The sequence below is a fragment of the Amaranthus tricolor genome, chromosome 3, assembly GCF_026212465.1.
Source record: "Amaranthus tricolor cultivar Red isolate AtriRed21 chromosome 3, ASM2621246v1, whole genome shotgun sequence".
In the NCBI taxonomy this organism is placed as follows: Eukaryota; Viridiplantae; Streptophyta; class Magnoliopsida; order Caryophyllales; family Amaranthaceae; genus Amaranthus; species Amaranthus tricolor.
In genome coordinates, this window is record NC_080049.1 from 21291803 (window position 1) to 21316802 (window position 25000).

The 25000-nt window shown below is 29.6% G+C and overlaps 1 protein-coding gene across 1 annotated transcript; it reads left to right on the top strand.

Annotated features, from left to right (window-relative positions):
• The first annotated feature begins 18020 nt into the window (after positions 1-18020).
• On the top strand, positions 18021-18982 carry LOC130808452 (protein MAINTENANCE OF MERISTEMS-like). The gene is made up of 3 exons (XM_057673929.1): positions 18021-18596; positions 18673-18868; positions 18924-18982. The coding sequence occupies exons 1-3, from the start codon at positions 18021-18023 to the stop codon at positions 18980-18982; spliced, it is 831 nt and encodes a 276-aa protein (XP_057529912.1).
• The last annotated feature ends 6018 nt before the right edge of the window (positions 18983-25000 follow it).

Consider the following 25000-nt stretch of genomic DNA (forward strand, 5'->3'; position numbering starts at 1 on the left):
TTAAAAGATAAGACAATTTGCATAGAAGTAGGGCCCATAACTGCGCTATCAAAAAATAGCGTCTAAAAGTGGGTGCTGAAATCGATTGCATCCGAACCTACTGCACAACAAGAATTTCAGGCACAACCTAAGAAAATCGAATACAACATTTCATCAAAGAATGTAAAGCCAAAAGAAAAAGATGTTCTTGATTCTTTACCGCCTTCAAAGGAAGCCAGTACACAGATGTTTTCAACTCTTGCCTCAACTATTCATCAGGATATCTCACAGACACCCAGTACTGATCCATCTTTGGTTGCTTCATCGTCCTCAGTGAGTGCACCAAGACAAAGTGTGGAAGAACGCAATCTTCATTTACGCCGCCGGTTAGACTTTGAACTGCTCGATTATGCCTCGACTCTAGATGACAACATCAACTGAAATTCTGTTTTGCTTGTTTTTGGGCTAGCTGTATTGTCCACAGCTTTTAAAAACTCTTCCTACTATGCATCAAAACTCTTTTGAACTTAGTGCATAACTATTGAAATGAAGTACTCTACTTCATTAACCTACTTTATGGATTTCGCAAACAATAGGTTCTATCTGAATTTCCATTAAATAGGAATTCCTTATGTTCTATTATGTCCAACTTCTTAAATAGGCTTTTCTTTTTTAGTTCTTAGTGCTTCCTTCATTTATTATTCCTTGCATGCCTTTCTTAGCTCATTATTTATCCTTACTCTCTAACTATAATTTTAAGATATTGATACTATTAAGAATCAATGCATTACAATCGTCTCACCCATGATCATTAGAGTACTATAAATAAGAGTTAACTTAACCGTGAAGTGATAAATAAAGCAATGTAAATTAGTTCCTTTAGCTTAAACTTATTTACTCCAGCTTCCACCCTACTTTTAAGGCTCATTAATTATTAGCATTACATTAAAAATAAAATAGTATAATTAATCTAAATAAACAACTTTAAATCGGATCTTATCTAATTCTTACCGAATAAAAGACTATTAAACTTTGGAACTCTAATCAATCTCAGTCTTAATTTAAATACAATGTATTTCTAAATAGTGTTTAAATCGTTTACTAATAACTACATAAAATTAACTTTAAATCAGATCTTGTCTTATTGTTTAAAAATAAAAAACCTAAAATCTTTAGAACTTTGATCAATCACACTTTTAATTAAACTAAAGTGTATTTTGAAATTGTATCTAAATTGTTGTTTTTAATTTGAGTATCTTTTCACTTTAATTAATATTACACTATTGTATTATGACTATTAACAAAATTAAATACTTTACTAAATTACTATTAATTATAGTATTGATTAAAACATCTTTTCTTTAACATCACTAAAATTTCAAAGTACTAATATTTCTCCTATTATCTCTAGATACATTAGGTAAATAAAATTTAAGTCAATCCTTTACTATATAATTTATTTAAAACATTCAAACAGTGCCTTTACATATGTGGATTTAATAAACCAATTACAATGTATTTAAGCATTATTGATAAAATTAACCAAATTAATACACAGATTGTTCATTTTACAAACTATTAACTGATCATAACGAGTAACTAGCATACAATGTTCTTGAAACTCTTGAAATTACAATATATAAACTGATCATAACAAGTAATTAAAAACGCACACACGTGAACAGTACACTACATTTGCACAAATCCACCTAATGATTACACTGCATTTTTAGGCGACATTTTAAATGCAATCCCTCACCTCTTAAGCATATCATAATCTGTACCTTCTTACTCTTTCTATTTCTTTAGGTCTTATCACTTTCACCCTCCACATTTCTTCTTCTTTCCCGCCTTCTTCTCTGTCTCTTTTCTTAACTCTCCAAACACTCACAAAAAAATGGCAATGTGAAATGAAGGTCCTTTCTATGATTCTGATGATGGTGAGGGAGTTTACAGTGATGAGGAGCTTCTCTATGCATTAGGCTACTTCTTTATCAGTATATGCACAGCAAATCACTTATAGAAATCTTGGTTTCACGTGACGCTGATAATCTCAACTGACTCTATTATCGTTGCCCAGTTTGCATGAAGCGCTACTAGGTTAAGAAAGAGGAGATTAACCGGGTCAATGTGTCCCTTCTGAACTATGATGAAGCTGCATATGTGATTTCGCACGAGAGCTCAAACGGTATCATGCATGACTCTAAATCTTCCAGCTAAGCATGCTTACTATTTTTGAAACCAATCCATTTTCTTTTTGTGAAGGTATGGGGAAAAATGATCATTATTGGTTTTGAAAAAGAAAGTAACTTTTTCGGTTTAAAGTAGGAATTTTGATGTTGATTTTTGATGTAGGACTTTTGCAAGTACATTATAGCATTATAAGTAAATAGCTAACTGCTTATATGGAGTATATAACTAATGCAATATAATGATTGTTTGCTAAATGCACTTTTTGAATATTTCTCACATTAATCTATAAATTATAAAGTAGTTACTATCTATTACTTTAGTGACAACCTTTAGTTAATAAACTTTAGTGACTATATGGAATGACTATTACATTAATCTATAAATTTTAAAGTAGTTGTTAAATGCATTCACTAACTGCCTTTAGTTTCAATTTAAAGACTATTTAGTCACTACTCCTATTACTTTATCACAATGTATCTCATAGTGTGTTGATTCTATTACAAATGATCTAGATACTGCGTGGTTGTTGAATCTGCATTCACTTTCTGGTGCCCCAACATTTTTTAAACCCCTTTTCCCTTCTGTGTTGCTCATGTATTGTCAGCCAACAACAATTCTTCTAGACGTACTACTGTCTTTCTCTGTTGCATGCCCGCTCTAATATCTGTCTCTTATGTTATTCACGTTTTCTTAGACAACATTGCTTCTTCTATTACTGTCTTCCTCTATTCCATGCCTACTCTAAGACTTGTTCTTTAAGTAAACTATTTGCTTGTAATAAAATACAACAAATTGTACATGCAAAAAGGTCTATTGTGGACCTACTTGTTGATAGGCAACTGTTTAATACTCAATCATGTTGTGTACTCCTTCTGTCCCTTTTGGCAATCACCCGATTATCCTTTCTCAAAATCTGATGTAGAAAAATGATTATTCTATCCATGTAACCACATTTATAATGTTATGTTTGAAGGACCACACATCACTTTAAAAGAAACCTCTGCTTAGTGCCCACAGGCCACATTTGTGCTTTGCGGCCAAGCTCTAGGACCCTCTATCATCTTAGTCTGATTGTTTGTTCCACATGTAACTTCAAGCTATCAAAAATGGTTTTTGTGAAATTTCTTTTAACACTCCCTCTCATTTTCATACACTGATTAGACTTCACACTTTTCACTCTCAAATATGGCTTCACTTACTAATTCTTTCTAGAGCCTTTTTGTGGGTTTGAATGTTTCACTCACAATAAAACTCTCAGGACAAAATTAACAACAAATCGGAACAAAAGGAGAGAAAACAGAAAGATTTTTTATTATCACATATTTGACAAAGGAAGCTATGTATATATATAGCTTACAAGACAAAGTAAGAAAAGGAAAAAGACAAAAGAAGGGTTGTTATAAGAACCTAACAACCTTTATAACAACCTAATACAAACCTCTAAAGCCACGTGCTAAAGAACACATACAAGGAAAACCTATAATAACATAATACTAATCCTTCTTATCACTATTCTGATCACCAGCACCTACACCACACATTTGAGGCTATGTTGAGCAAGACCCAGGTCTGCACACCAGCACAGATCACTTAGCAACCACACATAATAAGCAGAACATACTTTAATACAACATTATAATCTTAATATAATATCAAAATATAAAATGAAAGAAACTAATGTCAGGACATTATTCTTAACAAATTTATACTTTAAGGCTTTTTTCTAACTTATTCCTATATGACAAATGCTAATCAACAATCCACATGATATACAATAGATGTTGCATCAATCCACTAACTTCATTATCAAAGACTTATTAGTTACAAGTACAAATTTAATTTTGTTAGAATGCAATGTTAAATGCTTTAAATTTAAAAGAACTCTGTTAAAACTCTTTTCTTAACACAAACTCAAGCTTAAAAAGTTTTAACCTAAGTACTTAGTACTTCTATTCACTTATTAATTACTATATCAACAACTAATTTGTGAACTACATTATGTACATCTAATTACACAATAAAGCAAAACCATTTACAACCTCAGCTTTAGCTTAACGTCGATAAAATCAAATATATAGTAAATACCTGCGCTTCAAATTGAATTTTTAAGAAAAATAGGATATCTTGGGGGAGGGCGTGCGTTAAATTGTAAATTTTAGAATGCAAACACACAAATGTAATCTTCGTAAATTGTCAACTTCAGTGCATTAAAATATCAACTGTAACATTCTAAAATACCAACTATACATACTAAAATGCCAACTTCACTATGTAGTTAAAATGCCTACTTTAAACTTTATAGAATATCAACTATATATAGTTAAAATGTCAACTTAATATAGTTAAAATACCAACTTCAAAATGCAAACACACCAACTTAATCTATTTAAAGCCAATTACAGTGCATTAAAATGTCAAATTCAACATACTAAAATGACAACTATAACATTCGAAAAAGTAAAACACACCAACATAAACTAGTTATATTGCTATCTTTAGCATGCTAAAACGATAACTTAAATAGTTAAAATGCCAACTTAAGTCAGTTCAATCAATGTAATAAAAAATATACTTAATTATGAATTAACAAAATAATAACGAATTCTTATATATTGAGTGGACAAAAAACTAAAAACACAGAATGAAATGAAATTCTATTTGAAGAAATGCTCTCATAATTGCAAATTAAAGGTTTAATTTATTTTAGGTTTGACAATAAAAAATATACTTTAAAATAAAATTCTAGGGTGAATTATTACTTAAAAGTTCTTTCTAAATTTATTGATAAAATTTAACCGGAGAAGGAGAGTAGTCATAAATACTTTGATGGACAATAAAAATAAAAGTTGTGGATGATTTGATGAAGAAAAATGATATCCATGGATATTTGATGAAAAGGAAGATGAAAAGAAATGCATATATTTTTTTTAGTTTTAATTAATAAATTATTAATTCAATTTAAAAAATGCGTTTCTTAAAGAAATTGCTTTTTTGCGAAGACATCGCCAAGAGAATTTGGGAAAAAGAAAATAAGGAATAGTCTCGGTTTAACTCCATTGGATTCGCACTACAATTTTTCGAAAACATCAAAACCCCATTGCTAATACAAATATTTATTATTGATAAGAATCCAAAGAATAATTACATAGGACTATAACATAGGGTAAAAGAAGAAGATAATAATTAAACCTAGGATTAAAAAAGAAAATAACATAAGGTTGATAATTTAAATATTGAGAATGGGAGGAGGATGTATTAATATGTCGGGAGGTGATGCACGTGCGTCCACCGGGATCCTCTCGAAAATTTTGGGGAGGAGAGTAGTCAAAAGATGCCGCGCACGTGCCTTTCAGTCAAAGGTCAAAGTTTCCAAAAGTAAAAGCAATGTGGCCCCATTTTGAGGAGCCACTTATTGCATATTATTAGTACACGAGTTTTCCGTAAATAAAGCAATCAGTTTTCTGTCACCGAGTCCTTTGCTCAATCATCACCCTCCACCTACTCAACACTTCTAATCTCAGCCGTTCTTATTTTATTTTTTTTTTTCTTACCTTTTATTATATTTGCTATATTTGACTTTTTATACATTTTAATGCGTTATTTTAATTATTTATATAGTGATATATGCAGGTATAAAAATTTTAAAAAATTAATATTATAAAAGTATGCAATAAGACGATTCAAACAAAACGTCACTTGACTATCTTTTTTCTTACACATTAACCGCAATATATAAAATAAGCTTGAACGATAAATAGTACCAATAACAGTAATGTAGTAAGTATTTCAGAACGAAGATAGTATGAAGTAGAATACTTTCTTTGTCTTGTGAATTTTCAAAGATATAAAATGACACAAATATTACTATAACGGCTAGGGAAGATTTAGTGTTTTAATTAGATATTACAAATCAATCACCAAGATTTATAAGTGACTATAAAAAAACAAAATGAACAATAGTAAATAATTAAATAAAAAAGTAAATTTAAATTATTAAATTCTCACCCTATTAAATCTTACCACATAAAAATAATTTGTTAATTTTATAAATCACATATATCACCGTTATGTATTGACATCACTTAGATAAAAACAAGTTAAATTCATAATAATCAATGTGTACCCAATAGTGTTTAAAGTTGCTTTACATAAACACCTCCAAACGGATGATAGGCGCCCTCTAATGTGAATTTTTCATAACCTATTTAGTTGATGAACCAAATAGTATTCATAATTAATGTGTAACAAGATATTAAAACCTTTTAATGTAAATATGAGCAACTTAATTAAAGTTGAATACAGTACAAAAGTAGTTTGAATGCGTTCCGAGATATTTTTAATTATTAATGCGTTTTGAAATGATGAAGTTATAACTTGGCGTAGACAATTGCCTTAATTAAACAATTCATGATGTAATTTTTTATTTAAGTTACGACATCACTTGTTTTTTTCTGGATCAACTTATGATAACAACTCGTTTGATTATTAGTATAAATAATTGTAATGAAACTGACTTGTAATGTAAATTTTCATAAAGTACCATTTAATTCTTATGGTGATAAAACTTAATCAAAAAAATTGTTTACAATTTTTAAATATCACTTTATACCACATTATTAAAATAGTAATTCATTTGAATTGATTTGTGAAGAAGTAGAACAAGCATTATTCAAAAAAAAAAAAAATTAGAACAAGCATTAATCTTCATTAATCAAAATTACACTAAATCTTCATTAATCTTCTCAATATTTAACAACAACTATCATACAGGCCATAAGGAGTAGTGGGAACGTTGAAACTAAATAGATGATATCAAAAGCGAGAAAAAAGTATACTAAATTAAGATTAACAATTTATTTTAATAACAATTTAAGAGGAAAGAAAAGGGAAGGGCAACGGAGGGAAAACGAAATAAAGAAAAGGATAATAAGGAATTATTTTGCTCACAAATATTTGCACTTTTGAATAACAATCTTGACTTTATGTTAAAAATTTTCCCCCTCATTTCATGTTCTAGGCAAATAATTTTTAACATATCGTGTAATATCTTTTTTATTAGATTAGTTTCATTGATTAATTACAAAAGGTAGTAAAACTATAATACCTTAATTATTAATTTTTTACTATATATACAATCAACTAAGATATTCAGAGTATCTTATAATTACAATGAATAATTACCAGATAACATATTAATTATTAATGTTAAAAATTATTTCATTAAAATATTTTCGTAATAAATTAAGAAAAAAATAATTTTGAAATACTTTATCATAAATTATCATATATGTTACATGGCTATATTCAAAAAACTACACGAATTAACTATATTACTCATTAATTATTTAAGTAATTAAATAGGATAAGATATTGGTGAAACAAATTTAAAATGATAATTCTATCACCTATGTTTGACAAGTTTATAATACATAAATAAATAAATTAGGTTATATGTTAATTATTATAGTAAAAAAAATATGTTCTATAGGCTGAAAAATTATTTTTTGGTTTTACAAAGACATTCAACATTTAAATTATTTTTTATGTGTTAAAAATATTCTATTATTTTTATGTAATTATTTATAATATATATTATTTAGTGCATGATTTTATGATTATGTCTTATATATATTAGTAATACATATCTCAATCTAATAGTAATTTGAGTCTTATTAATAGGTTTGCAGTTTTTAAAACAAATCAATATACAGTTTCAATATAATTAAGGAGCCATATAATAACCTAATTACATATATTAATTAGGAGCTTTCTATTTAAATAATTTATAAATTGTGCTTGAGATGATAATTTATCTTATACTAAAATATTTGCTCAAATATTTTAATATCTGGATTTGAATTTATTATTTCTGAATACAATACAATACGTTGTAGTTTTTAAGTGGTGAAATAATATTGTCAAATTTTAAATCTTGACACATAATATCATATTTGCTTAATCAAATTATATTTTTGTTTGAATAAAACTAAATAATAGTTACTTATTTATGCATTAAGGGGTAATTTAATTCTAGCGTTGTTTAGGCCATGATCTAACCATTTGATGAAAAATCTTATTATTATTATTATTATTATTTATTATTATTATTATTATTTTATTAAATTGTGTAATATATAATATAAATATTATAATTGAATAGATCAAAATACATAATTACGTGAAAATATAATTTATTTTATATTAATATTCAGAATTTGTGTCAAATGATTCAAGATTCATGGATAAATGTAATTGAAATAAGAGAAAAATAAAAACAATTAAGAGTATGGGACACTAAGCATTGATATATATAATTTAAAATGATGAAGTAGGAGTAGTATATAAATAATGCGGGAAAATAAAGAGCACAAGAGCAGAAGAAAGATTAGATATGAATGCTTATGTGTACGTATGACTAAAAGGGATTGTCCGAAAGCAAGTTGATGAAGCTTTAGAAATCCCTTTTTTTTCTTTTATTATTTTGTAAATGATTATGATCATGTGATTTCACCTCATTATTCTTTTTGTTCTCTTCAGTTTCTGATAAACTCGTAATAGATTCTCATCCTCACCCCTATTTTCTTTTGCATCCCTAAATGTGAACTAACCTTGTTTTATAACTTCGCTTACATATCATATTATCAACTTGCCTTTTTCAATTTTGGCCTAACTTGAATTGTTGTCCAAAATCTCCCATCTAAAAGATTGTAAATGAATTTATGCCTTGTTCTCTTAATTTATCTCTCACGAAACTGCTTACTCTTTTATGTTTTACCTTTGTTATTTTATGTTTGTTGATCCAAATATTCAATTCTCAATATCTTTAACATAAAAGTATAGATCGAATTACTGTAAACCTGAACCAATTTTAACATAAAAGTATAATTAACTCATATTCAATCATCTTATCAGCTATTCTAATAAAGTGATAGATATTTTAATAAATTAAGTTTTTTATATACATGGTTTCATCTATTTAGAGTTAATAATTAATGGTCAATGTTTATTTAAGTATTTTTAATCGAATTAGATGAAAATTGATAGAACTTTATAATTTTAATTTCCGGTCAAAAACAAGTAAAAAGTAACAAAGTAATACACTTATTGATTTGCATTTTAACTATTTTCCTTTAAGTAAAGGGTATCTAATCATAATTAAAAAATGACTAACATCTTAATTTGATACTGACTCGATCAATAGTAATTAGTAATTCGTAGCCGAATTCTACTTGAAAAATACCCGAACCTAATCTGTACCCGGTAAAACCGAACCAATTATTTACCGATGATAACTCGAGACCGATTGACACTCAACACGAACTTCACCCGACACCAAACCGATGCTAACCCGATAGCTCGACTAACCGATCTTCAACCGAACAGTGACTAACCGGCCCGACCCAAGTGTGACCCGTCGTAACACGTATCCGAAATACAATCGAATCGAATGACACCCGTCCAAAACCGACCCGATAACCGAATGAACACCTTTACGTAGAACGTTCAGACAGTTCATGGGATTTTGACTACTTTAACCAAAAATTCTGACCAATTAATGGTATTGATTTTTAAAAGTTGGGTATAGTGATTTAAAATTGTGGGATCATTTAAAAGTAAGAGTAAGAGAGAATATGTAGAGAATTAATAATAAAGTCATATCTCAAAATAAAAATAGGATAAAATCAATGCGTGAGAAAGACTAAAAGATAGGACGAATCAAGATTGGCGAAAGAAGTATGTATAAAAAATTTAAGAAGTCTATACCGTGTATTTCTCTATTCTTAAGTTTTTGATACATTTTATTACTTTTTCATATTATGATTCAATGGTTAATATCATTAATTATACTTAATAAAAATTACAAAAATTAATATTAATAATTTTTGTACTGAAACGAATCAAATAAAATTCTATTGACTATATTTTAACTTATAAATCAAAAAAAAAAAAATAATATATATATATATATATATATATATATATATATATATATATATATATATATATATATATATATATATATATATATATATATATATATATATATATATATATATATATATATATATATATATATATATATATATATATATATATATATATACATATATACATACATACATACATACATACTAACCAATAAATAAATAGAGTAAAAAGTAAAGGTTGTAAAATGTTAGTGACTTAAAACTAGCACATTCTTCTTACACCACATGTAAGGTGATGCATTGCCTTTGAACAAGACCTACTCTACAACTACTTAAACCAAGATTATTCCCATTATTATCCCCTAATAATATTAAGAAATGATCTTCAAATGACATGCATGCATGCAAATCAATCATTCATAATTACACAGAAGTTAGGTATAATTTGATATGGAACTTAAACCAAACCAATACTAGTAATTACTAATAAATAGTGCAGAGTCACCACTGATGCATTATTGATATACAATCATGCATGAATAATGAATTTGGATATATGGATGAATAAGAGACCCAATCACAACTTATCCATATAGACTACACAATAATTGCCAATAGGCCATGTGATAACCAAGTTTTTGAAACAAATTAGCTGGTGTAGTTCATCAGTTTCTGCAGCTGATGCCAATCAACAAAGTAGCATGCATGCTTAATTTAAACACAAAATCACAACTTATCTTAGCTATTCATCTTCAACATTATACTAACTTGCGTATGTTTAGCAACTTGAAATTCTTTTCAAATGCTGAATTGGCTTAAATACTATATTTGGCAAATTTTAAATTTAAAAGTATGGAATTGGATTCTATAGAATTCGAATGATAATATAAAATGAGATAAGTATCAAAATTTGAAAATTCTAAATATAGATTTCATTTACAATTCATAAATTTAAATACCAAAAATTAATTTCTGTATTTCAAATAAATTTTACGTTTCCAAACACCACCTTATCCTTGAGTTCACATGTTACTCCTGCATAAATTAATTTTCACCTTTATATTTGTTATGTTTGACAATATTGAATATTACTCCTTTTCAATTCTAGATCAATATCCCATTTAGAATTGCATAGTATCAAATGCAATAATTAAATCCTTCATATTTCTAAATGCGTATAATCAAAAACTATAAAAGGTTAATATTAATAAAATTTACATTTAGATAAATCAAAGAAAACGTTACTCGAATATGTATGAACTTATAATTTAAGAATAACAGCAAATCTTGAATGCAACGGCCTCACAAATGCAACCAGCCCAGTCCAATTATTTTTTTTATTAATTTTTAAATTTTTTTAAATATATCAATTTTGAGCTTTAAAACACCCCTTCGAAGACTTAAAATGCCCATTTTAAGGCTTAAAACCCCCTACTCCAAGCCTTAATATTCCTTTTCCAAAGGCTTCACTATATTTTAAAGCCTTAGAATGGGCATTTTAAACTTACTTCAACAGTTAAAATGTTAATTTTAAAGCTTCAAATCCCTAATTCATGGCTTATAGTCTCTACTTTAAGGCTTGAAAAATGTCATATATTATTTTAGTAAGCAAGTTTAGTATTGGTGTGCTTTATACTAATGTTGTATTTTTCTCTTTGATTAAACATTATACGTCTTAGAATATGCCTTTTAAGTTTTGGAATTATCATTTTGAGACTTGGAATAGACCTTGTATTATTTGAGTTAGTGTTGGAGCTTGAATGTCTTGTTAAGGCTTGGAATTGGCCATTAAGGCGTGGATTTGGCATTTTACGGTTGCAGTAGATATTAAATGCATGCTTTTAGAATATGCTTTTTAAATCTTAAAATTAATCTTTTAAGCCTTTAAATTGACATTTTAAGGTTTGAAGTATATTAAGTAACTTTTACGATTGTATTAATTTTTATAGTTGTGCAATTTTTGCATCAAATCTTTAATTTGCTAACTTATAGTACTTGAAAATATTGAGAACAAAATTTTAAATACAAGCAACATTAAACTTGAGAACAAGACAACAATATTTTAGACCATTTACACCAACAAACTTCAATACATGAGATTGAAATTTCATTAGAGTTAACAATGACAGTTGCGATGGAGGCTATTATGATGGTGGTGATAGAATTGGTGGCATGAGTGGGTCATGGAGAAGAGGACATCATAGACTCACGGTGGTCGCAAATTTTTTATCTATAGTTTTTAATTATACTGCTAAAAAACCTCATCTCCATCAAAAACTACATACGTATCACTTTCTCTTGAAAAACTTTCCCCCAAAAATTAGTCAGGGCAATTTATGTATCAATTTTTCCAAAATTTACCGTAAAATCATTTAAATTACATAAAGTTATGTTTGACAAACAAGTAATGTAGTTTAAATTGTAAATTTCAACTATGAAATTATAAAGGAAGAATTTAATGATCACAAGGTTTGAAAAATCATTTTTAAACTCTCAACTTTAACTACTTTTAAAACAATGATATAATTAATTCAAATCCAAAATTAAATTTCATTGATTTGTCAAATATTAAATTTAATTCAATTTTTGATTTTCGAATTAAATCATAAGAGTAATTTCGAACCCTTATTTATATTAGATTAAAATTATTTGTATTAATGTATTATTAGTCGTATTAATACAGTATTCCTCAATCAAATGATATTCAATGATACATTTTGTAGTGTCACTATATTTATTGGCTAATTATTGTTTATATTAATTTATTATTAGTTATATTAGTATATTATTACTCGTATTAGTATATTATTAATTATTTTATTATATTATTATTCGTATTAGTATATTATTACTCGTATTAGTACATTATTAGTTGTATTATCATAATATTAGTCATATTATTATAGTATTAATATATTAGTTGTTTTATTAGTATATAATTATTCGTTGTATTAGTATCATTAGTCGTAATATAATATAGTAGTAGTATATCATTAGTCGTATTAGTATATTAATAGATGTACTAGTGTAATATTAGTATATTATTAGTTGTATTAGTGTATTATTAGTCGTATTAGTGTAGTTTTAGTATGTTAATAGTTGTATTAGTATAGTATTACTAGTATATAGTAGTACATTATTAGTATACTATAATTAGTTGTATTATTATATAATTAGTAGTATTAGTATATTATTAGTCGTACTAGTGTAGTATTAGTATATTATTAGTCGTATTAGTGTAGTGTTATTATTGCATTTGTTCAGTATTAGTATTTTTTTAACTTAAATTTCGTTTTTTTTTTTGCAAATATTACGTTTGTCCAGTACTTTGTATATTTATAGGCCATTTTTGTACGAAACATTAAAGATCAACTTTGTATTATAATTTTATATTAGTCAACTTTGGATTATTAATCAATTTTTTCCACTAAAATACTTGTCCAATACACATTAGAACAAATCAAATTTGTCTCGTGCATACAAAGAAGATCAACTTGGTAAAGATAATATTTTCGGCTGAATTTTAGTCCGAAAAAGGTCGGATTAAAATTCAGTTGGAAAGTAGTCAAAAAGTCATAAGCGGTAAATTTTCCTCCTTTTTCCAATTTAAAATTCCAATCAAACATGAATTCAGTTGCAATTTAATCGAAAATTCCAACTACTACATTTCAGGCGGTAAATTTCGATTGTTTTGTGTTAGTCACTATTTTTTGTCCGTATTTACGCATTTTTTAGTGTAGTAAAACGTAAATTTATAAAAGTAATAGTAAATAATATCTCCTTTTTACGTTTGCAATTTATGAAGAGACCAATTCTAGGATAATTAGATAAGGACAAAGCTAATTCTGAAATTAATTTTTAATATAATTCTAATTTGCTTTATAATTCACGTAATTCGATCAATAATTAATAATTTAGTTCATTTGTTCTGGAGAACAATAATATAATTCACCTAGCTTAGCTTAGCGTAGCTTAACTTTATAGAAGCATGTTGAGCAAGCGATTAGGCGTACGTGTCCTAAATTATCGAGAACACTCCATTCTTCATCAACGGTATGACAACAACATACTAAAAAAAAAAAAAAAAGAATAACAGTTTCACTCATGTCTTAAGAAAACCAATCGAGTTGCCACGTCCACAGTTTTAACTTTCCATTCAATTTTCAATTTAGGATTGGCTAATTTGTTAGTCCGTTTGATTAGCTGAATGATATTGGGCGATAAATATGTTGTTTCCCATAGATTTTTTAAACAATTTGTTGTGCAGTTGTTTGGTAAACAATAATTATTTGTTACATGTTATTTAATGGAAAAAAGTGGATCAAACTCTATAAACTAATAAAAAGAACTACTTCTAATACTCCGCCTTTTGGTTTTATCTTAAATGTTAGCTTTGTTCAAACTAAAAACTTGTTTATAAAACGCTATTACTTACTATTTGACCGACTGAGCCGATTTTTGGGCATTCGAGATACTCGATCGCTTAGAGCCTTCAGAAATAAAGAGCCTCAAATAAATATTAAATAGTGTTGTTCAGGTCTGGTTCAAAATAATATTTTTTAAGTTATTTGTTTGTAAACTTTTTTTATATTTAAAGTAATATAATGTTACGATATATTTAGTCTTAAAATATTTATCTTAAAGTGAAATTTTTTTTATCTTTTAATATAATAAAGGGGCTCTTTTAAATGATATCAAAAAAAAAAAACCAGTCCTCTAAAATGTATGTTCCGCCTCTGTTGACCAACAAAAAAACATCAAACATCTCATAGTGTTAGAAGTCTTTCTTTTTCATCTTAAATTCTTTATGTTAGCATCATGTTTAATTCGCACTATTTATAGAAAGATCAATTTATCTTTTTTTATTTGCTTACAACGAATTTTCATTACTTTAACGACTCGTTTGCTTAATGGTACTAATTGGTAGTATTGGGAATGATTTTTAATGTACATTTTCATAATATGCATCATGTCATCACCATGATGATGAAAGTTCGATCATAAAAATAATTTTTGTTCACATTTTTCCAGTTCCTCTTAATACAACATATTTAACAGGTAATGCATTGGAATGAATTTATTGAAGAAAATGAGCTTGTTAAAAGAGATTAAGTAATTTATCAAGAGATACTCTTACCAAAAATACATTAATATTTCATGTCATTCTCACCATTTAATACCAGTTATCAAACAGGCCGTAAAATCTAATAAAATCAAGTAAAATAACTCACTAATGAAGTTGCATATAACACTTGCTATGAATAGTTTATCGGAGACAACCTCTTAGTCATTTTATAATTAATAAGGAAAATTTTTTGTACATATATCCAACCCTCCCACGCTCCATGCTAGGTGGAGGTCACTTAGTTAATGACATTAAGGTAATTAAATATTATTGTTGTAGTTGTTTGCTTTTGTAAATTAGCTGATTCGATCTCTTTATGACTTTATCTCGTTACTAACATATTTTTCAAGCTACAATTTTCCAATTATTTATTTTGAATTTTTCTCTTTAATTTCCAACATTTGTTTCATTCACAAACTTTTATTATCGATCATTTGTAATTCTCCCATTTATTAAGTCGAACATCAGTGAAGGAGAAAGCATGTGCATGCGTACGTGTGATAAAGTACATCCAAATCCACCTGCCACTTGGAAGTATTATAATGTTTGCTTGAATCCCACTTAACCTAGCATCTACCTCTTCGATATAATTTTCAATTTCTGAATAAATAATCTAATTAATCAGAATAGAAGTCACACCGTACTTGAAATGTTTGCCAAGATCATTACGACGCTAAAAATTTAGATGAACGATACAAATAACAATGAACAAGACAACATTTGATAATGTAAAACTAAGGAAAGAGACACAAAGATTTAAGGAGATTCACCCAATGATGGCTACGTCCTCCGTCGTGTGTAGTTTCCGTTTATATTATATCAATAGGAGTATAAAATACTCTTACAAATGAAGTATTACAATTGTGTAAGAGATAAAAACAAAAGGCTATGTGTTTGGCTTGGGGGTTGTGTTTCATATATGTTTAAGTGAGTATGAGAGCGCTATATATATAGTACCAAGTACATTAATGTTAATTGCTCATTGAATACATGATTAATATTGAATAATGAATGATATGAAACAGCTCCGAGAACTTGAAAGGTCGAAAAACAGCATCTTAGGCACATCAGAGAATCCGCTCGACCGAAACAGAGAGCTCGCTCGGTCGAGCGAGCTACAGACACCTTCTGGATGCATTCTATGTGACCGCTCGACCAACCAAGAAAACTCGCTCGGTCGAGAGACCATCAGGCTTCCTCTGTCAGAATTCTGTTCGAACAAGCATCTATCAAAACCCTTTGCACTTCTTCATTAATCATCATTAACACCAATAATTCCTATGAATACTCATCCACAATAAATCACACTTAAACACTACAATCATTAAGTTAACAACTTAATCTCCCACATTATCATACCCATTGGATTCCAAACTCAAGAGTCATACATGAATGCACTCATCAAATGTGCACTCAAGTCACATAATTCATAACAGTACTTATTAGAAACTCACACATACGGTAATTGTAGCCGATAATTGATAAATATACATAACAATAATACCAGTATATATTATCATTAATAATTTTTTTTCTACTATAGTTATAAACACTAATATATATAATAAAATAAAGAAGTAGATTTAAAGAATGAAACAAAGTGTTATATATATATATATATATATATATATATATATATATATATATATATATATATATATATATATATAGATAAAAGAACAAACAAACCAATAGAACAAAATAAATTGTCCAAAACAAAAGGCAATGAATCTTTTTTAATAAGAAAAGTAAAAGTGGTACTAGTCCTACTATGAACCAAAAGACTATCAATGGGAAAAAAATAGAAGAAAATGAGGGTTGTGCATGGCTCACATTTTGGCATCATAAGCCTAAAAAATGGGAGATTGAATCATCATAAAGGTAGTAATGATGAGATGGCCAACAAACTTCAAACTCTTGCTGCTGACTGCTGACTGCTGACTGCTGACCTACAACACTAGTCTTGCAATGCTAACGCTGCCGCTATGGGGGTGCTCTGTGCTCATCACCAGGCTTATTGTTTCCCCTGCTTTTACAATCTTTACCCAATCCTTATATTCCGCCACCCTTTTCATTTTATCGCCACCCCCCTGAATAAATTACCATTTTACCCTTACTTTATAAAAAATTAACATTGCCATTAAGGGTAAAATTCCTATATATACCACACTCCAACTAAAATTATTCTCACTACAACTAAATACAACTCACTAAAGCTAAATCTCGGAGCAAAAATTAAGTACAATCCCCAAATTATTAATCGAGGTAAGTTATTTTTAATTTAATTAGTTGCAAAAGAAAAAAAAATTTCTAAACGAGTCGCCCAGATCTGGGCGGCTGGTCCCCGGTTCAGGCGCCCAAAATTAGGCGCCTGAACCGGGGTACAGCCGCCCAGATCTGGGCGACTGTTTTGAATTTGTTTTTTTTTTCGTGTATTTAGGATTAATTAATATAAATTTTGAATTATTATTGTAAATTTGTATGTTGTAATGTGTAATTTTTATATTTTTTAGTAAATTTTATATATTGTTTTGAATGCAAAAGAAAAAAAAATGAAAAGGAGGCGCCCAGATCTGGGCGGCTGGACCCCGGTTCAGGCGCCCAAAATTAGGCGCCTGAACCGGGGTACAGCCGCCCAGATCTGGGCGACTGTTTTGAAATTTTTTTTTTTTCGTGTATTTAGGATTAATTAATATAAATTTTGAATTATTATTATAAATTTGTATGTTGTAATGTGTAATTTTTATAATTTTTAGTAAATTTTATATATTGTTTTGAATGCAAAAGAAAAAAAAATGAAAAGGAGGCGCCCATTGGGTATTTCTATTGAAGGTTCTCTGCCGGCTGAGCCTTCGGAGGCGGAGTGGGAGGTTGGTATCACCAATCTGTTCGGGGAGCCTCTGTCTGAGCTTCGGCGTAAAGGTTCATTCACCGGCGGATGCATAACCGTTGCTGAATTGATGCGGCTGTGTCATAGGTCGCAGGCCATGGATACCCAGAAGACAGCGTACTACATGGCTGTCATCGGCTCTACCTTGTTGGCGGATAAGTCCAGAATTGGCATGCGACCTCACCCGATACTTGCCGTGAACGACGATCAGCAGGACGTGGCCTGGGGTGCGGTGACCTTGGCGTTCTTGTACAGGCAGCTCGGAATGGCATCTAGGGCTGGTTGCAAGACCATTGCTGGATGCCTCACATTGCTCCAGACATGGATCTATGAGTACTTTCCCGCTTTCCGCCCTCATGCTCGCCGAGAAGATGTGCCAAACATGACTAGGGCGGAGATGTGGACACCGAAAAAACCATGTCGTGAGCTGGACAGGTTGAGGGACTGCCGCAAGGTTCTTGATTCAATGACGGAGACTCAGGTACTGTACATTACATTTTGTCATGCATGTTGTTTTCAATTTATAGTATTTTTTTGTGAACTTCGCTTGTATGCAGGTTGAATGGACTCCCTACAATTCTGCTGCTGGTGCGTTGCTGAATGATCACCCACGCACCACCGTAATCGGGGGTATCACGTGCTTTGATGTTGTGGAGGTGTATTTGCCGGAGCGGACATTGCGACAGATTGGGTTCGTGCAGGCTATTCTTCCAGCTCCTATTAGACCAGCCAAGGCTGTCCGACCGGCACACGGTACCTACTACGTGACCTTTCCTTCTTCTGCTGTATATTTGGAGGCATGGAGTAGGTTCCCCTATAGTGCCCGCCTTGTTGAGCAGGGACTTTGTCGGGCTTCTGTTCCTTTAGAGGCTGAACCTAATTACGTTGATTGGTTCAAAGTGTGCTCACACCCGTACATAGCCCCGGACGAAGGGCCTACTTCCGGTCCTGGTCCTTCTCAGAGCAGATCTGAATACGTGAGTTTTATTATCATTTTTTTTTCAGATTTTTTTTTAATGAATTAATAACGGACATTATCCTTTTGTGTTTTTGCAGTTCCTGAATGAATGGCCCAGTCGATTCGCTCCACTGGCAAGACTACCTGCTAAGGTTGCGGATTTGAACCCCCGTCAACGACATGCGTTAGAAATATACCTTAATGATTGTAGAGATTTATTTGAAGAATGGCAAATTTTTAAAGGGCATGACCCTGCATAGTCTGTACTGAAACTATTTTACATTAATTATTGCATTTCTTTTCGTCAATGAATGTCATTCGTATACACAATAGTATAATTATGGATTATATACAATTTATAATGAATGTCGTGTATAAATTCTATGGAGTATCTAAATTTACAGCATCGTCAGCGGTGGTATTAGTTGGTTGTGATCGTGGCCCGCGTAGATTATTCCAGAGCATAATCCTCGTACTGAAATGTGTGTCAAGACGAGTGTTGGCTTTCAACTCTGCTGGTAGTTCGGTTACCCAAGTGTAAACAATCATTCGTCCACGCACGGACAAATTTCTCTCTCAGTGGAATCCATGTTCCAGTCAAATACCGAACGACCTTTTTGTTCCTAACCGACCACGTACTGACGATCACTTGCCATCTATCTTCATATTCCTCGATCGTAGAACTTTCAACCAAGGGGTTCCATCTACTTTTCCTGAATACATGCCCTTGTTGATTTTTCTTGCCGCCACACAACTTGTCCACCATGTTCTCAACGTCGTTGCCAATATGCCAGATGCATAACAAATGCCGCACATCTACATTAAACAAAACATTGAACGTAATTAAGACATTATCATTAGATATAACCACAATAATGAATCAGCAAAGCCTTTTTACCTGGGAAGACGTCACGAATAGCTGCAGATAAACCTTCGCCTCGATCGGTTACAATGACGCTAGGAGTTTGAGCAGTGCCGAAAATATCTCTCAATCCCTGCAGCACCCACGAATACGACACAGCCGCCTCATCTCGCATCAAACAAAACGCAATCAAGAAGTTGTGATTGGTTGGCGTCATTCCGATCACTTCACATAGTGGCCACTTTTGTTTGTTCGTTTTGTACGTTGTATCTATCAGCACAACATACGGCCACGTACGTATCATTTGGATAGAGGTAGGATTTGCAATTAATAGTCTGCTCAATTGCCCTTCGTTATCCAAGTCTGTCCAGACCACATAATTAAGTTCTGTGGCCATATGAAGACAGTGTTGAAGGGGAGTCCTACCCTGCATCTCTTCTCTCCTTATTGATTGTCTAATATTATATATCTGATTCATACTAGCATAAAAACCAGGAAAATTATCTCTAATAGAATTCATAATAAAGGCCGGTTGCATTCCGGTTGCACTAAGCTGTCGTATGTGCTCCCGAATGTCTACATTAATCCTATTTGCCCTTACATGACCATCTCTGTACACCAAGAACGGGTGGTTATGTTTTCCCTTTTCACCAGGACACACCCTTACCGTCCAAGGTCTTTCTGGTGGTTTACGACTACTTCCTACAATCATAAATTTACACCCGCAACTTCTACTTTTAGAACCAGGTCGGGCAGTATTATCTAGATTATGTACATCACCCCTAATATTACCATAGCGGTGACATCTTAAATAGACACTAACTCTAGAACGTCCTTCTTTCTTTTTATAAGAAGCACGTGTAAATTGAAAACCGATTGTTATTGCTATCGCATCGGCCAAACTATGTAACTCATCTAAGGAGATAAATTCCCTATCCGTAACAAAGCTACCGGAGTAGTCTACGTTGTCTCCAAAGTTTTCAAACTCCTGCAAATTTGAAATATAAATAATATAAATTAAGTACATTAATGACTACAATAATAATAATAATAATAATAATAATGACAACAACAACAACAAATTAAAAACATTACGTAAATAAATGAACCTAAAAAATTTAATACGGAAAATAAAAAATAGTACTAACAATAATAATAATAATAATTTAAAAAAAATTAATACGGAAAAAAAAAATCACAGTCGCCAAGATTTGTGCGCCTGAACTATGGTTCAGCCGCCCAGATTTGTGCGCCTGAACCATGGTTCAGCCGCCCAGATTTGTGCGCCTTTTTTTTTTTTTTTTAATTTTCCAACGACAACTTTACGTACCGCATCCGACTCATAGTCGCTTTCGTTAGCCATATTTAACCAATTACGGGTTACCACTTCTTTAACACTTTTTAGAGAGATAGTACCAGTTTTTAGAGAGATAGTACCGTGTTTGAATTCGTACTTCATACGCATCTCAGAATTCCATATATATAGACAAATCTTACGCATTAAATTCTTATTAGTGTTATTAAGCGTGATTTACATTTATTAATTAATTTTTAAGTATAGTGGCAATTTTGTAATTTTTTTAAATACAGGGGCAAAAATGTAATTTTACAGGGGGTGGCGATAAAATGAAAAGGGGTGGCGAAATTTAGCGACACCCTAACTTTATTAGTCCTCTCTCCCACGTAATTAAACTCAATCCTTAAATTCGTCATTCTTTTTATTAAATAGTCATTTTTTAATGAAATTATTAAAATGCTTTTTAATTTTTTAATTAAAAATCAAAAATTTCTATTATTAAACTAAAATTATTTATAATAATAAAATTAAAACAAAAAAAATTAATCATAAAAAAAAACAATTTTAAAAAATTGGAAAATGAACTTAGTCGCATGTTTTTTGCTGACAATCGATACATATTCACTTTATTAGCCATGACATTTAATAAGAAAATAACATTATTGTAACATTTGCGGCATTAGAAACTAAACTTCAAAAGCTTTTCATTGATATATTATATGCCGAATTATGATAACCGAGTCAGAAATGATAATCGTTTTAATTTTGCTTGTTCTGAAATTTTATACATGTTTATTCTTTTGCCCATAAATTTTAAAAGAAAATTGCATTGATGTAAGGTTTGCAGAGGCATAGATACTATACTTTAAGAGCTTTCCAACGATATATTATATGCCAAATTCCGATAACCGAGCGGGAAATGACGATCGTTTAATGTTTGCACTAAATGTTAGTATATCTTATCGCACAAAACGCGCAACTGAACTGCGGTAGAGTCGCTTAAAACATGCGACTCTACCGTGATCCAATCGCACAAAACGCGCGACTCTATTACGGTCGAGTCGCGTGTTTTGTGCGACTGGATGTACTAAAAATTAGTGCAAACTTTAAACAATCTTCAATTCTTACTTGGTTATCGGAATTGGGCATATAATATATCGTTGGAAACCCCTTGAAGTCTAGTTTCTAATTTCACAAACGTTGCACTATATTGTTTTCCTATAAAATGTTATGGCCAAAACATCGAACATTTATTAAATTTCAGCACGAATATTAAACAATTGTCATTTCTCGTTCGGTTATCAGAATTGATAATATAATATATCATTGAAAAGATCTTGAAGTCTAGTTTCTAATGCTGCAAATGTTGAATTAATGTGATTTTCCTATCAAATATTATGGCCAAAAGAGTAAGTATGTATCAAATTTCAACTCAAGCAATTATTTTTTGCAATAATGATCATTATCGATGCTTACAGAACCACTTTGATGATTATTTTCATTTGACATAGTGTTTCGATATTGGATTTTTGTTCAGAGAGTTTTTTTAGGGAGTAATTAGAAAGATAAACTTATGAAATTTCATTAAAGGCAATATTGGAATTTCAAAATATAAAAGGTGACGACACAATAAAAAGGTAGCGCTTTTTAACAATGCCCTAATTAAATAGCTTCATTTGCACAAACACTAACATATTGAGTACATTGGTTAATGTAGTGGAATATTTGGAAATAGGAGAGAATTTATAATTTATCACTATTACTAAACCAAAATACGCTGATATCATCACTATTTAATACTCCTTCCTTTTTCTTGTTCTTCTCGTTTACTTTTTTCATAGTTTATAAAGCAAATTTTAAACCTCAATATCTCTAAATACACATAATAAAAAATTATAAAAAATACATAATAAAAAGTATACATTAAAACGAATTTAACGAGATCTCACATGGATATATTTTATCTTCTAAATATGTGTCAAAAACATTAATTGAATTTCTATCTACTTAAAGTGGAATATTTCAAATGGGAAAACATTAGAGAACGGAGGGAGGATTGCTTACTTGTCACAAACTTAACAAATGTTTTCCCTCTAAAACTAAATGATGATGTCATTGTTATTCTGACTAATATTTATATCTTTGACTTCATTACTTTATAACTATGACTATAATATTATTCATATTGATTGATTTTATACTTTTTAGGTCACATCATTTAATATATTAGAAAATTATATATATTTTATTTCTTTTTTTCAGTTATTATAAAATCTTATCAATTTTATTAATTAAATTATTATTCTTTTAGTATATTGAATATTTGGAGATGGTTAAAATATAATGTACTTTTATTAGGAATTTCTTTTATTTATATTATTGGTTACTTAAATGCAATGCTTAATTCTAATATGATTTAGGTTGTGACTATCTTTATGCAAGTTGCTCATATTTTTTATGACAAACAAATTATTTTTTTGTTCAAAATTTTATAAAATAATTTTACCTAAATATATGTGTTAAATTTGATTTTGAAGTGTGTTATCAAAAGTTGTAATACTTAACATAAATTAATGTAATATTTGTTTTTGTTAGCATAAAGTGGTATTTAATTTTTTTTATTAAAAATACACATAATTTTGTATTGTATACTTTATGTACAAATCATTTTCCCTTTTATTCAAAATAAACAAATAGAAGTATAAATGTGATTATATTAAATTTATAATCAAATTTTTTGTCTTTTGTTGTGATTTATTTTTCATGAACTAAATTTTCACAATTATTTACGCGCACAATGCAAAGTATAATACAAATTAAAAAATATATATAATGTATACAATTATTCGGAGTGAATGAGATATACCTATAATGTAAAATTTATTTCTTAAAATTTTAATTTCTTAAATGATATAAATATGTCAAAAATTTTAATAGAGTTGTGCATCACACGGGCACTATCAAGTATGAAGAATAAAGTAAAACAAATAATTAAATATAAAAAATAAAACTAATTAAGTGGGCCATAAAAATACATTTACTCCCTTGTTTTTAAAACAAAACTACGTTTATAAAAAAGTTGGTCACACAAAAAAAAGATCAAATTTGTAGAAGATGATATGATGGATCCATGTCAAAGATAAAAATATCTAACAAACTATTCAGAAAAAAAATTGCGAAGCCGAGGTAATGTTTTCGTAATTTTTTTGAATTGAGGAGTAAATTTCAATTCCTTGTTTACGTAGTAGTTATAATGGTGACTTAAAGCCTTACTATGAAATTTTGGCTATGCACGGAAAAGTTCAAAAGAAATTTTTTTGGGAAATAACAAGTGATCATCTTGAGTTTTTGGCTTTTTTATAAATATATTAAATCTGTGTGGTGATCTTGAACTTCTATCTTTTTCATGTGATAGACAAATGTTAAATTTTTAGTTAATTTAAGTACTTATTTCAACTGAATTTAGAAATATGTGGTCAATTAGGGTGAGCACGACGTTTGTTTTTTGAAAAAAAAATGTCATTTCATTGGATAACAATAGGTAAATTTAACAAAAAAACCTCTTTTTTGTCTCCTACATGGAAAAAGTAAAAGTTCGATCAAAATTATCACATGGATTAAAAAAAAGATTTATCTACCACATAGAGAAGCCGAAAATTTAGAGTTACCATATAAAATTTCCCAAATTTTTAATAATAAGTGATAAATTAACTTGATTGATGGTAATAAAGCTCCTCGGTTTTTTTGTTGTTCTTGTGTTTTAGGCAA